We start from the raw sequence: 15,722 nt of genomic DNA on the forward strand, positions 1-15,722 counted from the left end.
CATCACACAGGCTCCCCCAGCCATTCCACTGCCACCCGCCCAGTTCCCCCCTGGAGACAGCGAGGACTTAGCGTTTGTGTGTGTGCGTCCGAGTTGAAGTGCCTTTCTCTATTTAAATCCCCAAAATGACCTGCCAAATTGCCTTGAAAAATATGGAAAACAGTGCACGGGATCCTTCTGAATTCTAAGGAAAAAGATGCGCTCCTTCCCCAGACAGTTAGGTTTACTGAGAGCCTACTAAGTGCCAGGCACTCCTCCAAGGGTTTCAGATGGACAAATTCATTTGATTCAGGAAGGTCCTGTTATTAATCTCTAAAATCTTCATCTCAAAGGAGATAAGAGGCAGAGCTTCGAACTGCGTAGCTCATGACAGGGAGGCCTGGTGAGCACGCTAAGGGGTGCTGGACTGACACAGAGCTGGACAGGAGGTCCCGCTTCCTCAGCTGCACATGGGCAGGCACTTCGGAAGAAGGCCCTGGGCCTCAGCCTACAGTTAAGAAAGGAGGGTGAGCAGGCTAGATCCAAAGTCACTCACTGGCTGCATCAAGCCCACAGATGTTTTTCTAGACTCTGTAATGTTAAAAAATGTTTTTTCAGCCAACAGTTAAAGTTTGGGAGATTTCACATTTTAAAATCCTAAGTTCTGGATTCTTGTGAAAAACCTAACTGTGTGGCACCGCAGAGCCCAGATTCCTGCCTGCAATGCTGTTCGAGCTGAGGGCAGCCGCCTGCCAGATGGCATGGTGCCCTCTGATTCCCACCCCACCTTTCCCCGTTGTCTCCTTGCCTCTGAGGCCACGTCCAAAGTGCCATTTATCAGCAGGTCTGGGAGGTTTTCCCTAGAGCGAAAACGAAAGGGAAAGTTGCTTTTCCAGCACAAGGGGAATTGCCATTGTCGTTGTCACCACCATCCTCATCAAGGGTACACCTGCAAAAGGACTTGCTGCGAGCCAGGCCCTGACCTAAGGGCTGTGCATCTATAAAGCACTTGACCTCACAACTCTGGGAGGTAGACACGATCAAGACCTCTTTTTTAATAGACTATGTGGAGGTGGAGGAGGCATCAAGAAATTAGCAGATAACAGATTTCCAAAGAAAATTAAATTCCTGAGTGTGCACATTGCAGTCAGGTGTGGACAGAAATGACGTAAACAGCAGAATGGAATAAACGTCAGCCACCACACATTTATATTACTTGGCCCAGCAGGACTAACTTTGTGACCCCCGCATGAGATCCTCAGGGTCCCTGGACTGGATCTCTCAGGTCCCTTCCAGCTCTAATCTTCTTTAGGTGGTTCTTGGATGTATCTAAGGAGTCTGAGACCCTTTGTTTTGGGGAGAACACACACACCCTCCCTGGAATAGGAAACAGGGAAAGACAGATGCTGAGAGAAAAGTGGGAGAAGGGGATGAGTGGGGTGAGTGATAAAGGTAGCTAGAGAAGGGTATGTTATTACGACTGCGCTTGGCTATTCCAAAGGACAGTGTCTGGGGCACCTATACTCGTCCACTAGGGGAAAAGAAACCGGCAAAGGTCCCTGGAGGCTTGGCCATGAGGGTCTTTTCTCTGTATGCTTAATGAAGACTGGTCAGCAATTCAGGAGGGGACAAACTGGTTAATCTCTTTCCTGGTTACAAGGTCAACCCAGCAAACAAAGGAACAAGACTGGGTCTCCAGCTTCCAAGGGGAGAAAGGTTCGAGCCCCACACCTGAGCTGCAGCGTGGTGCAGGGGATCTGTCCCAGGCAGGGGTTACCTAGGCAGGCAGTGCCTGTAGCTGCATCTACAGGATGGAAGCTCCTGGAAAGGGCACTGCTGGAGGGCGCACTGCACGGGCAAGGCGGGGCGGTGGGAAGGAATATGGGGTGCTCAGGGGATGGCCAGCTTCCCAGGATAGCTTGGGCAGGGCTGATCTCAGATGCCAACAGGGAGACCAAAATGCTCAAGGCAATGTGTGGGCAACGCTGACCGGCACCACCAACCTGAGGGAAAAGATCCACGGCACACGTCCAAGGTCAAGGCTGGCCAGTGTTCAGTGCTGGAGGAATGGGCTCGTGGGACAGGGCAGACCCAGTGGGGCCAAAGCACCTCCTTTATCAGGAGACCGGAAAGTCCAGGGTGTGATGTGAAATCACTGTTCTGAATGTGGGAAACACACCCCTAGAGCCAGTCAGTGCAGCCTCCCGGCATGAGGGCGGTGGGCAGGTGTCTCAGATGGCAGACTGCTTCCCCAGGGAAATCCTCCAATTAAAGGTGATATATCTGTGGGCAACTGTTAAGGGGCGGGCCAGGGCCAGGCTGTTTAAAACCCCAGGGGACATCGGGAGTCACACTTTCTTACTCCTGTGTAAACAGCTTAGTTTCAAAAGCCTCCCAAGCCCCGCCCACCAGGCAAGAGGCTCATCACAGGGCCAGACCCTGAGGGCCCAAGAGGTAGCACGGGACAGTGGGACCTTTTTGAACTTTCTTCTTCTACCAGCTCAAAGGGCAGGCTGTGCCCATGGGCTCACTCTCCAGATGTGAGAACCCAGTCAACTGCTGGAAGGGACAGGGACATGATGGGTCTCTGAAGACACACTACAGAGTACTTTTCTGTGTTTTTTTTTTTTTTTTCCTATGGCAGTAAAGGGATTGAACTCATGCTAAGCTCGTGCTCCATCAGTGAGCAACATCCCCAGGCCCAGAAAAGTTTTGAGTACAACACAACAAATTCCCCTCTGCTCTTCACCTGGATTCAATCCTACTTATTTTGTTATCTCAGGATCCCAATGCAGAGAATGCACTGAAATGTCACTGAGTCACTACAGGAATACGGTAAGAGAAACTAAGCAAACACAGGGTGCCACATTCCTGTAGCTGAAGTAACAGGGTGGAATGAGCGCTGAAAACAACGGAGAGAAGAGCAAAGAATCAGATGGAAGGAAGGAAGCAGAGAAAACAATGCACAGAGACTACCCAGTGGGCGCATTTACTCTGCCTGCTGGGTGCTTTATTTTGTTATTTTTTGCTTGATATTTATTTATACCAGAAATTGAACCCAGAGTCACTTAACCAACTGAGCCACATCCCCAGCCCTTTTTATTTTTTTTTTATTTAGAAACAGGGTCTTGCTAAGTTGCTTAGGGCCCTCACTAAATTGCTGAGGCTGGCCTTGAACTTGTGATCCTCTTGCCTCAGCCTCCTGTGCCTGGCTTGGTTTATTTTAAGTAGGAAGAGAAACAAATTACCAGAAGCCCAGATAAATATAACACAGGGACAGAAGAGACCAAACACGCTGTGTACTTCAGGCAAAACCTTGCTAATTCAACTGTCACCTGCTTTGCAGTTTGGGATTATTTGGATAAGCTAGGCTAAATTTCATCTTGCCATTATTAATTCTTTGAGGAAGTTTGCTGAGCAAATGAACAGTATAAACAGGAGAAATGTTGACTATTTGTTCTGGGGGAGCACAAAAACAAAGGATCAACTTTCAAGTCCTTTCTAATTACATTGACGAGATGAACTTTTGTCTAATTATTATGTTCTCCACAAACCAAGTTGAAGTTTTCTTTCCTAAACCATCTCACTGGAGAGAATTTGACTTTAATACAAAGGTGAACATTTTTATAGGCTGAAGACTCACACACTGCCAATTACTTTTATGCAAATAAGAAATGTCAAACATTGAGTTTTCTCCTAAACAAAGAATGAGCTTATTACAAAGATGATTATTTGCTCAAGAACTTCATCAGAAGCACCTCCCTCTTCTGTCAGCAGTTTGGAAGTACTAACTTTTGCAGATAATGATACCATCAGCTCCCTCTAGGAATGTTTTCTTGGGTGCCATATTGGTTGGTAAGAGCCCTAGTGCATTATTTCATTGAATCCACAAAACGAGGAAGACTACAGTATCATCTATTTCCAGAAAGGAAAACTGAGGCTCAGAAAGGTCAAAGTACAGAGCCCCAGATCAAAGGGGAAATGTAAAAAGCTATGGTAAAAAAACAAAGAAACAAAAAATCAGCTATGGTGACTTGCAGAATAAACCCAACCACAGTCCAATTTGGGGATACTTGTTACACATTTAAGTTTATGTGAGTTTAGGAAATAAGCATCTTTCTGATAAGGAAACATTTGGTCTATCTAAATGGTTAGAATCACAATTCACTAAGGCACATAGCAGTACAACCAACAGATATGTGCCTATAAAAAGAATGCATAAACCAATGTTTCAAAAATTAGAATGGAGCCAGGCGCGGTGGTGCACTCCTGTAATCCCAGTGGCTCTGGAGGCCGAGGCAGGATGATCTTGAGTTCAAAGTCAGCCTCAGCAAAAGTGAGGCTCTAAACAACTCAGTGAGACCCTGTCTCTAAATAAAATACAAAATAGGGCTGGGGATGTGGCTCAGTAGTCAAGTGCCCCTGAGTTCAATCCCTAGTACACGCCCCCCGCCCCCAAAATTAGAATGGAAAGTAGATTCTTTGAAGGTTAAATTTATTTTAAGGTAATTTTTTTTTTAGGGAGTATTGGGGATTGAACCCAGGGGTACCCTTTTTATTTTTTATTTTGAGATGGGTTCTCACTAGGTTTCTTAGGACCTCACTAAACTACTGAGGCTGACTTTGAACTTGGGATCCTCCTGCCTCAATCTCCTGAGCTACTGGAATTACAGGTGCGAGCCCCTAGGATTACAGGCGTGTGCCACTATGCCCACCTAGGATAAATTCTTTCTTCGAATAAATGATTCTTTTTGGTAGCCAATCAGAAAGTGCACAGATTCCTCCATGGGGCTACAATAATGTTCTAGGAGTGCAGAGATGGTGACAAGTGAAGCAATAAAACAGATTTCTTAGAGATGGTCTGTAGCCATGTTTCCCGGTGTGCGTTCCACATGTCTTGGGACGAGGAGTCCATATAGACAAAATTTTTCTTGTCATAATTTGAAGACTTTTCTCTCTGCTGACATCTGTACTCACAAGGGGGCTAAAACTGCTTATGGCCTGAACCAATTCAGTGGTGCCCAACTACATTAGTAGCTATTATATTCTTCACTGCTGCATGCTCACCATAAAACAAGCAAACAAAAAATCATTTCATTTCAGAATGTCCTGATGATAAAGTTAATAATTTTATTAAATCTCAACCCATGAGTACACAGCTTTTCAATATTCTGTGTGAAAAATGGAAATACACACAAACCACTTCTGCCAGAAGCCAAGAACAATGGCTGGTTCCAGAAAATACCTGTTAAATTTTTTGAGTTGCCAGATGAACTAACCACATTTTGTATGGTTTGGCTCGTTTCTACTCAAATGAACAATAGAGAACTTATAGTGATCCAGACCTGGATATTTTGCAGTCTTTTGCTCAAATACAAATGGAACGAGGCTGTCACTTCAAGGAAACAAGTGACAATATATGTTACCAATGGTAAAAAGCTTGCAAGTGAAAACAAGTGGAAAACTTGTTTCTGTTACCTTTAGTTTAATAGCTCCCCAACACTTTCACTTATTTTAAAATGAGATAGGTGGTGATATTAATGAATGTGATTTTTTCATAACGGCATATTGGAAATTACCAATGTCAACACCTGGAAGATTTGCTTAACTTATTAACATTTTTCCAAATGACCAATGGCTCATGTTATAAAATCCTACATGGGTAAAACAACCAGTCAATGCTCAAGATAGACCAATGGATTTTAATGCAACTGAGTACAAAAGTTCACTAACATAGTTTCAGATACCACTCTGTGACTGACCTTTAACAAACTGCCATTTGCTGAGTTTTGGTGTAGAACCAAAAGAATATCTACTATCCAAAATGGAAATTAAAATATTCTTCCCTATTCCAATTATATAGCTGTATGAAACCAGATCTTGATATACATTAGTCAAAACAGCATAATTGTTATTAGAAAACAGTTCAGATCCCGAAGCAGAAATGAGTCTAGCTGTTTTCTATTAAGTCAGACACAGAAGGCATTTGAGGAAATGTAAAACAAGGCCACACTATTTTATGGGCCAGAAAATATAGCTGTTTTTCATTAAAAACATTACATGTGCTTGGATGTAATGGATTATTGTTTTCTTTCTTTCTTTGGTGCTGGGAATTGAACCCATGGTGCTTAACCACTGAGTCTCATTCCCAGCACCCCCCCCCTTTTTTTTTAAATTCTGAGGCAGGGTCTTGCTAACTTGCCGAGGATGACTTTCAATTTGCAATCCCCCTGCCTAAGCCTCCCAAGCTGCTGGGATTACAGGCATATGCTACTGCACCTGGCTGTTGTTATTTGCAAATGAATTGATAAATGTTTTAAGATTTTTCCAGCTTTAACTTCTGATATGGTAAATATTGTAGATATAATAGACACAAACAAAGCTCTTTTCAGAGAAGAGCTATCCTGAGACCTAAAAGGTTTGCGAATTGTTGTCCTTTGAGCAACGCTGCACTGACCTTTCCCCAGGGTAAGCTGGTTAGACATTTTTATAGTACCACTGAAGCACAAAGGGCAAAGATATCTATTAACCACAGGACAGAATGCTCAATTAAAAACATTTTTCCATACTGCATTCAGTGGATATCAAAGGAATGCAAATCCCCCAAAATCAGACAATGGTGTAATAAGAAAAATGATCTTAGTTCTAGCAGATCCTGCCATTCTCCCTATATATTAGTCTCCCTATCTGGAAAATGAGAAATTAGAATAACCTACTTCCCATTTCAGCCCAACTAAATTTGCCTCTACAGACATCTGCATCAGCAACCTCTGGATAAAGGATTCCAAAAATCCTGTATAAATCTCAAAACCCGTAACTCAGCTCCAGAGACAGTGTCTCACTGTTTCTCTCACTTGTGTGTTTGCCTTTGCGCAAGTTACTTAACTTTTCTTAGTCTCAGTTTTCTTACCTGTGAACGGAATAACACTGATCTCAAAGGACTGTTAAGAAGGTTGGCCAAGTACGCCAAATATTGCTTTTACAGAGTTCCTAGCAGCAAGCAGTACTCTGTTAATGTATAATCAACGCCAAAGCACAAAGGAGGAGTACTCCCCAATCCCCCCAAACTCACAACACCCGTGCCCTTCTCAGGAGTTCACGAATGCACCTCGCAAGATTACCCCTCCCTCCATGCCAACTCCTAGATCCCACAATTCCACACACAAGATTCTTCTCAGGCCCCTACCGCCCCTTTCCCACCGCAAATTCCTGCACCGAGGCCCCGGCCAGTATCCGGTTCCTCCAGGACCGCAGCTTGGCACTAGGGCCCGACCACTGACCACGCCCCCAGTCTTCCCTCCCCATCCCGGACCGCCAAGCCTTCCATTCCCTCAGGCAGGAGAACATCTCGGGTCAGGAAGTGGTGGTCCAGGGGGTTTATGGCCTATATTCGACGCAGGGAAGACTTGGGAGGCACGAGTGAACAACCGTCTGACCTCCCGGAGGAGCCCAAGAACACTCACCATCCATCCCTAGCGGCGGCGGTTCCGGGTGTTCGAACCGGAAGCGGCCCCTACACTGTTTGCAGTTCCCCTGGTTACTGCGGGGTTGCGGACCAATGGTGGTGGAGCGCCACTCACTGAGCCCGCCCTCACGTGGAGTGACGTCACGCCGGCGCGCTGGAACTCCTCCTCCAATCTCCGGGTCCGACCCGCCTCCCGCCGATCGCTGTGCGCAGGCGCGCTGGACCAGGGTCCTCGGCGGCTGGGTGCGCAGGCGCTCTGGGCGCCGCCGATTCAAGCAGCCATGGACGCTTTGGAGTCCTTGTTGGACGAAGTGGCCCTAGAGGGGCTCGATGGCTTGTGTCTGCCCGCACTATGGAGCCGTCTGGAGTCCCGAGTGCCTCCCTTCCCGCTGCCGTTGGAGCCCTACACGCAGGAGTTCCTGTGGCGGGCCCTTGCCACGCACCCGGGCATCAGCTTCTACGAGGAGCCTCGGGAGCGACCCGACCTCCAGCTCCAGGACCGGTCAGCGGCCGGGCCCGCGGGCGCGCGCGGAGCCGGGGTCTGCTGGAGCTGGGAGCGGGGCGGGAAAGCAGTGGAGCCAGGGGAGGACCGGGCGTCCGACTGCGGGAGGGGAAGGAGCGCGGCGCTAAGGCTGATTCGGGTCCTCAGGTCTGGCAGGGCCCAGGACTCTGAAGAAGTTAGGAGTCGTCTGACGGTGGCCATTATCTCTTTGTGTGTTTGCGGGTGCTGGTGAGCAGGGCTGGGGAGGCGCTGATGTTCTTATATTCAGGCTTAGAATATTTCCTTGTTATTGGATGCGAAGTTTGGAGCAGGAAGGCAGTTCAGAGCAGGACCGGGGGTCCACGGACCTTTGTGGAGACTTCACTCAGTGGCAGCCCGGAGAGCTAAGGCGACCAGAGACCTCCAGGAGCAGCAAGCTCAGCAGTAATGCTGGTAGCTGCCGTGTTTCGGGTGCTTGTTTTAAGTACCATTCTAAGAGCTTCAGGAAATTGAGCTCATTGATCCTCACAGCGATCCTGTGAACAGATGCTGCTATCTTCCTCGTTTTACAGAAGAGGAAACTGAGTCACAGAGGTTAAGTAACCTGTCCAAGATTCTGGGGGGTACTGGGCTTGGGCCACCAGTTGGCAAAGAGTTTTCTTGACTGAGAACAGCAAATGTGAAAACCTGATAAAAGAGAAATAAGCAAAGTTTGGTTTAAGTGTAGAATTAGAAGTAGAGAACAACATCCATGCTTATTATGAGCTGGGACTGTTCTAAGATGTTTACATAAAGCAAGTTATTCAATTTTCACAAAAATGCAAGGAGGTGAACATTATTATCCCCATTTGCTGAAGAGAACGTTGAGGCACAGAGCATTTAAATGAATTGCTCCAAGTCATATCAACTTGTGAGAACAGATTCTAGAATTTGAACCAGAAAATCTGGGTCCAGAACTCACTCTCCTAATCACGTTCAACTGAAAGGTAATCAGTAATATCCCCCCCCCCCTCCCACCATTGGGGATTGAATTCAGTGGCACTCAACTACTGAGCTACATCCCCAGCCCTATTTTGTATTTTATTTACAGACAGGGTCTCACCTAGTTGCTTAGCACCTCACTTTTGCTGAGGTTGGCTTTGAACTCCAGATCCTCCTGCCTCAGCGTCCCGAGCCACTGGGATTACAGGCATGTGCCACCAAGCCCAGCATCAGTAATCTTTTAATCCACTTCAGGAGTTTATCTTTTATCAAAAACACTAAAGGAAACCACTGAAGGGAGGGTCAGACCAGAGGCAAAGAGTGAATCTGTTTTGTAGTGATCTAGACATATTGGGCTGATAATATTATAGTGTGGGATGGAGAGGAGAAGGTGAATTGGAGACAACTAGGCAAAAAAATTGAGAGGATTTGGTGACTGGGTGTGGAGTGTAAGGAAAGATAAGAGCCAGGACAGTGACCCTGTTTGGGTACCTGAGTGAATACTGTTCCCCTTCACTGAGAGCACAGAAGAGCTGTAGTTGGCAGAGTCTGGTGGAGGTGAGGAAGATGCTGAGCATACTTGGAGATGCACCAAGCGTGAGCTTCCTCTGGGTGTCCAAGTGGAGATTCTGTTTAATAAACCCCTGGCTTCCTGAGAGTGGAAGCAGGCCAGAGGGAGGTCTGCGCGAGGCATCTGTGAGTCATCCTGTGTAGTTAGTAATTAAAGCTGTTGGCCAAGATCGTCTTTAGGAGAGGGTGTTAGGGAGGTTCAGACAAGCCCTGAGGTGCGCCTGCCTTTCAATCCTGGATGGAGGATGCAGAACCTTCAAAGAAGGCATAAGTGTGGCTAAAGAGATAGAGGACAGGCCAGAGCGGCATCCTGGAGGCTGATAGAAGACGGACATGATTTGAGAAGGAAGGGTTAAACAGTGCAGAAGTCACAGAAATGACAAGGAAGAAGCAAGTTGAAAACATGCATGGGATTCTGCCTCCATTAGGCTAGTGTAGAGTGTGCGTGGGGCTCCGAAGGAAAACTTAACGAGCTCGCTGATGGCACAGAGGGAAAACAGGTGGCTCCCTGGAGTTAATGAGGGGCAGGGGGAGCAGGTAACAGCAGAGAGGGGCTCGCCTGGGTGGGCGAGGCCACCACTGGCTTTCTGATCTCATTGAGTTTCAGATGTTTCTTAGACGTCGAAGACATTGAAATGGTGTTTAGGGGGATATCAGATGGGCCTGAGGATTCAAGGATGAGAATTGCTAACAGGCAGGTGATAATCAGAACCATAGTCACAGATAAGAATACTAGAGAGATAATTAAAGAGAGATGAAAAGGTGACAGAGGAGAGAACCTGAAATCATTCAGGCCAAACTTGGTGGTCTGGAGACTAAGCCCTGGATTTGGAGGGAAAGCAGAAGGCCATGACTCCAGTCAGTAAGGTGGTTTGGGTCCCGGCACCCCCCTTTTGGGGTGGTTGGGGGATCCTGGAGAGGTCTGTGTTCTCTAGGATAGACAGGGAGGAACCTGCTTGTCAAGACTGTCTGCATTTGTGGGCAGGAAGGCTGAGCCATGTCCTCTTCTCTCTGATCTCTGCTAGGGGTTGGCAGAAGAGCACACAGTTGTACATTATTTCTGAGATTAAGTCGGGTTTTGATGTTGTGCTTTATCCTCAGGTATGAAGAAATTGATTTGGAAACTGGAATTTTGGAGTCCAGGAGGGATCCGGTCCCTTTGGAGGATGTCTACCCCATTCATATGATCTTGGAGAATAAAGATGGCATCCAGGGTTCATGTCGGTACTTTAAGGAGAGGAAAAACATTACCAATAATATCAGAACCAAGTCTTTGCAGCCTCGTTGTACGATGGTGGAAGCCTTTGACAGGTAACTAATTGATACCTTCTGCAGTTCTGGGAATCTGAGTTCTCCGAGGTCACTTGGCTCTGGGCATCAGCCTCCAAGTCTCATGGAGTTGCCAGCCGAGCACTCAGGGAGTCCTCACCCTTCTCTGCTCCGTGGGATGATGGAGGTCGGGTCCTGTCTTCCCTTTTCTCTGTGTCCACAGTCCTGGCATGGTTGGGGATGGCGGGCAGCCAGCATTTGGATGACACTTTTGTTCTTGCATCCCAGCTGGACCCTATGCTGCCCAGCTGGCCTTTTGTGACTTTCTAGTCAATATCCCATTTTCCCAGAGTAGGCAATCCAAATTGTCACTTTTCAAAAGTGCCCAACCCCCTTCCCCTCTCTTCCTACTTGTCAGGATGGGAAGGAGCTGCTGGTGTGGACCCTCCTCACTGTCCCCTTCCTGCTCCACTTATGAACTTTTCCACACTTCCTCCCCTCTCCTCATCTCAGGAGAGTAGTGGTGGTGGCCCTGTCTGAGGCTGTGGTCTGGATGCTCCTCTTCTTCACTCCCCATCCCCTGAGCACAGCTCCTATGCCCCATGCTCTTTCCCCCTCTGTCTCTTCGCTCCTCCTTCTGGGTTTCTCCTCAGCACATTGACATGGCTTACCCTGCTCTTGACTCGGTTCCTCTGTAACGGGCCATCCCTCAATCCTACAGCCCGGCTTCCTGGAGGAGACAGCTTCATTCACTGCTTCTACTTTTTTTTTTTGGAACTGGGGATTGAACCCGGGGCACTTAACCACTGAGCCACATCCCCAGCCCTTCTTTGTATTTTGTTTAGAGATGGGTCTCACTGAGTTGCTTAGGGCCTCACTTAAATCACTGAGACTGGTTTTGAACTCAGGATCCTCCTGCCTCAGCCTCCTGAGCCACTGGGATTACAAGGCGTGGGCCACTGAGACCAGCTGCTTTTACCTCTTCACCTCTACCTTGTCCTCTGCCCACTGCAGACCTGTTCCTGCCTTTGTCCCTTCACCACAGTCGTGTCCCCTAGCAGTTAGCAAGCCCTTGATGTGAGAACGGGATCCTGAAACACTGGGGGCTCCTGAGCTTTGCCCCGTGGCATCCTGCCTTATTGCGTCTTCCCACTTTCTTTGGCTTCTCACCAGCCTCTCTGAACTTGCGGCCTCCTTCCCCTCTGCAAATGTCCACTGCTCCAGGCTCCGTCTCCTCCCAGGCCTCCCAAGTGCCCTGTGTGTCCATAAGCAGTGCCTCCTACTCCGTGTGGCCATCAGCCTTGTGCACCCCAAACCTGCTTCTCTTCCTTTTATCTTTATTCTGGTTGGAGGTATTCCCCTGGACCAGACAGGTCAAGGGTCTCCCTGAGACACTTTCTCTCCTGATGTCTGCCTTCAGTTGCCACCACATCCTCCCAACTTGACCTCCTATAGTTTTTTCAAACTCCCTTTGGCCTCAAACTAATGCAGTGGTCTCCCCTCTCCCTGTGGCCACCTCTCTTCTTTTCCTTCGATGGAGATGTGATGGCCGGTTCTCTCATCGCTGCAGGCAGAGGTTGTAGCTGGCCACATCTGCCCGCAGGCAAGCCTTGTTTGGCCTGTGTGGTGTTGTGTTTGTTTTCAATTTTACTTCATAGTACATATTTAAAAACATGAATTTCCAGCTTTTCTTAAAAATCACAAGTAGCTGGTCTTTATGTGGCACCGTAGGCCAGAGTTCTCTTCAGATGAGCCAGTGCTGCCAGCTCTGCGTGTCTGAGGTTTGGTTCGTGTCTTCGGCCTGTCCGCCTGGCTGGCCCGGAAGGCTCTGCATGCCTGACCCTGCCCGCGCTGTTCTCTGACCTCAGCTCCCTCAGCTTCCTCTTCCATCACTTCTTCAGCCGGACCGTGTCGCGCTCCTTCCCGTCTCAGAGCAGCGGCTCATGCGGTTCCTTCATCTTAGACTGTTCTGTCAGAGCTCCACGTTAGCACCTCCCCCTCGTCATTCCAACTTCAGCTGACTCCACAGAAGTGTCCTTAGTTACCCAGGCACCGTCAGATTACTCTGTTACGGTCTGGTGAGGAAAGAGAGCATAAATAAGCACATAAAACCACTTTCATACTAGAAATAGGATACCTGTGTGGTGACTAGTCAGCAAATTGGAACTAGCCAGAGTCATCGCATGGCACCCAGAGGGCTAAAGGGGTTATTATGGCACTCTTTCCTCACCAGACTGCGCCCTCCTTGAGGGCAGGGCTCTGTCCATCTTGATCACCTCGGTGTCTCTCAAGTCCAGAATATGCCTGGCTCAGTCAGCTCCTCGTTGGTTCCTTGCTGACTGTGGCTTTGAGGCTAAAACCCCTGATGGATGTCAGGGAATCCAATCTCCTCAGCAGGGCCATTCAGAATGCAGACAGCTGCTGACCTCTGGAGCTGTCCTTCCTTTTGCTCGTAGCTCACTGCTACACACCCAGCTCTGCCACCACCCTGGCCACTAGAGTATGTGTGTGCCTTTTGGCAGGCTCAGCAACCAGGGCTGCTCTCTGGAAGACCTCACCTTACCTTGCCTCCTGGCGTGACTGTTCATTTTCTTCCCAGCAGACTGGCCTCCTTGAAGGGAGATGGTGTTTTTATTTTTCTTGGTGTTCCGGCTCTTTGCACAGGGCTTCATGAGTGTCTGGTAACCTGAACACAACCACAGTCAGCAGACTAGCAGATGCCATTGAACCAGCTGACTGGCAGTAATTAACAGAAGCATCGGAATTCTGCTAGTACAGGGCAGGGCAGTGACCTAATCTGAGTGATGAAATCTAGTAAGCTGCGAACCAGTTCTTCATTCCCAGTCAACCTCTTGTGAGTCAGTGAGCCTGTTTTGAGAGATGAGAGCCTCCATCCTATTTGTGATACTCGGACACTTAAAGCGGACTCTCTTCACAACCTAGCATTCCTTTCTTTATTTATTGAGATAGACTCTCACTAAGGTACCCAGGATAGCCTCAGACTTATGATCCTCCTGCCTCCGCCTCCTGAGTGCGGTACCACAGGCGTGTGTCACTGTGCCTGACTTCACAACCTAACTTCTGTTTGAAGACAGGCGATATGATTTCTGTGCCTTGTACAGAAAACTAATTATTGATCATAAACAATGCAAAGGAAGAGGCAGTTAACACAAAGGCAGTCTCTGTTTTCTTTCTGTCCACTTGGAAGTAGAAGTAATATCATCTGAGGCAGGCACTGTGGCGCATGTCTGTAATCCCAGTGACTCAGGAGGCCAAGGCAGGAGGATTGCAGATTCAAAACCAGCTATGGCAACTGAGCAAGGCACTAAGCACCTAGAGATACCCTGTCTCAAAATAAAAAAGAGCTGGGGATGTGGCTCAGTGGTTAAGCACCCCTGAGTTCAATCCCAGTACCAAAAAAAAAAAATTATGTGGCATGAGGAAGCCGGGAAGCCGGCAGGCTGAGCTGAGTGGTGCACCTGCAGGCAGACCTCGTGACCAGGTGTCTGGAAGCAGCAGGGCTGGAGGGGTGCAGGTGACTTCAGAGAGAAGGGTAGAGCATGTTCTCTTCTGTGTAGCCCTTGGTGACTCCCTCACCCAGGAAAGGGACGTCCTCCAGGTGTGTAACTCGAAGCCCAGCAGTGAGTGAGGGACAGGTTCTCTGCGCAGGGCCAGGGCTGGGACCCAAGAGCAAACAGAGTGGGTGGGTCCGCATGAGACATGGTTGAGTGTGGCAGACGAGGCAGCAGCGGAGCCAGCCGTCAGCAGTGCACAGTGAGCACGGCAGGCCCTGGTAAGGACAGAGCTCACGTGCGGCGGCGTCAGGTGCCTTCCTGGGATGTGTTCTTGGTTTCTTTGGCACGTTATTTTTCACAGATGAAATCAGGGAAAATTGACGGTGTGTTCAAGGTCTGGTCTTCGACAGTGAAGTCACTGTTAGACTTCAGGTCCACTGGCTACAAGTTCAGTGTTTTTGACCCTGAAGTTGATCAGTCCACTTCACTAGGTCATTAATTTAACAAGTAGACACTGAGCCTCTACTATGCACAAATTGTCCTAGGCACCAGGGATGCCTGGTGATTGTCCACAGTGTGTCACTCCTGTGGCAGGAGACAAGGATGTTGGCCAAAAAAAAAACTAAAACAATATGGCTCTTTCCAAGAGCACCAAGTGCCAAATCAGAATGTGACTATGTCTTTTATTTTAAGATATATTTTTAGTTGTAGATATACACAATATCTTTATTTTCAGGGATGGTGGGGCGGGACCAGAACTCCAGTTAGCATTTCCTGGAAGGCCTGAGGAGTTGCCTGAATGATAAGGAATCGTTCATCTCCAGATCCAAGAGGAAAGCAGTGGGCAGCGTGGACAGCCAGGGCAGCAGCCCTGAGGTTTTGTTTTAGGAAGAAGCCGTGTGGTGAGGGGCAGAGTCTTGCAAGATGCAGCGAGAGGGACGGTGAGGACTGGGCCCTGGAGGGTCTCCCAGGCCACCAGGGGGCGTGTCGACTTGTTCCAGGTGCCCTGGCGAGCCCCAGCACACTGCGCAGTCCTGGTTCTCTAAAACGTTGCTTAATTAAACCTGGAGGTATTGCAAACTTCTCAGAAGAAGCAGGTGACAGTGCTGAAAAGCTCTACTCTCCAGATTTCTCACAGTCAGACTGACTTCTGCCTGTGGTCTTGCCGACTTGCAGGTGGGGCAAGAAGCTGATCATCGTTGCCTCCCAGGCCATGCGCTACAGGGCCTTGATCGGTGCGGAGGGCGACCCTGACCTGAAGCTCCCTGACTTCTCCTACTGCATCCTGGAGCGATTAGGCCGGTCCCGATGGCAAGGGGAGCTGCAGCGAGACCTTCACAGCACCGCTTTCAAGTACGGGCGGGTCTGCTTCCCTGCTTTATGTTACGGGACAAGGAGTGGGATTTTGTCCCAAGGCCTTTGTCACACAGTGACCGTTCTCTTAGGTTGGTTCCATGGGAGG

At 48.5% G+C, this 15,722-nt stretch overlaps 2 protein-coding genes across 9 annotated transcripts in view; one reads left to right on the forward strand and one right to left on the reverse strand.

Moving 5' to 3' along the window:
• Positions 1-7,475, reverse strand: part of Katnip (katanin interacting protein) — a 163,845-nt gene extending 156,370 nt beyond the window's left edge. Inside the window, exon 1 of one of the 3 annotated variants that reach the window (XM_047533637.1) lies at positions 7,443-7,475. In XM_047533637.1, the coding sequence (XP_047389593.1) occupies positions 7,443-7,445 (3 nt within the window). In that variant the 5' untranslated portion in view covers positions 7,446-7,475. The remainder of the gene's footprint in view (positions 1-7,442) is intronic. The other 2 variants (XM_047533636.1, XM_047533638.1) reach the window with 2 other exon arrangements.
• A 214-nt stretch (positions 7,476-7,689) lies between these two features.
• Positions 7,690-15,722, forward strand: part of Gtf3c1 (general transcription factor IIIC subunit 1) — a 71,683-nt gene continuing 63,650 nt past the window's right edge. For 4 of the 6 annotated variants that reach the window (XM_047532924.1, XM_047532922.1, XM_047532925.1 and 1 more), the window contains exons 1-3: positions 7,691-7,946; positions 10,578-10,787; positions 15,437-15,613. In XM_047532924.1, coding sequence (XP_047388880.1) covers positions 7,726-7,946; positions 10,578-10,787; positions 15,437-15,613 — 608 coding nt within the window. In that variant the 5' untranslated portion in view covers positions 7,691-7,725. Of the gene's footprint in view, positions 7,947-10,577; positions 10,788-15,436; positions 15,614-15,722 lie in introns of all 6 variants that reach the window. The other 2 variants (XM_047532921.1, XM_047532923.1) reach the window with 1 other exon arrangement.

The sequence above is a fragment of the Sciurus carolinensis genome, chromosome 18 (assembly GCF_902686445.1).
Source record: "Sciurus carolinensis chromosome 18, mSciCar1.2, whole genome shotgun sequence".
NCBI classification, from domain to species: domain Eukaryota; kingdom Metazoa; phylum Chordata; class Mammalia; order Rodentia; family Sciuridae; genus Sciurus; species Sciurus carolinensis.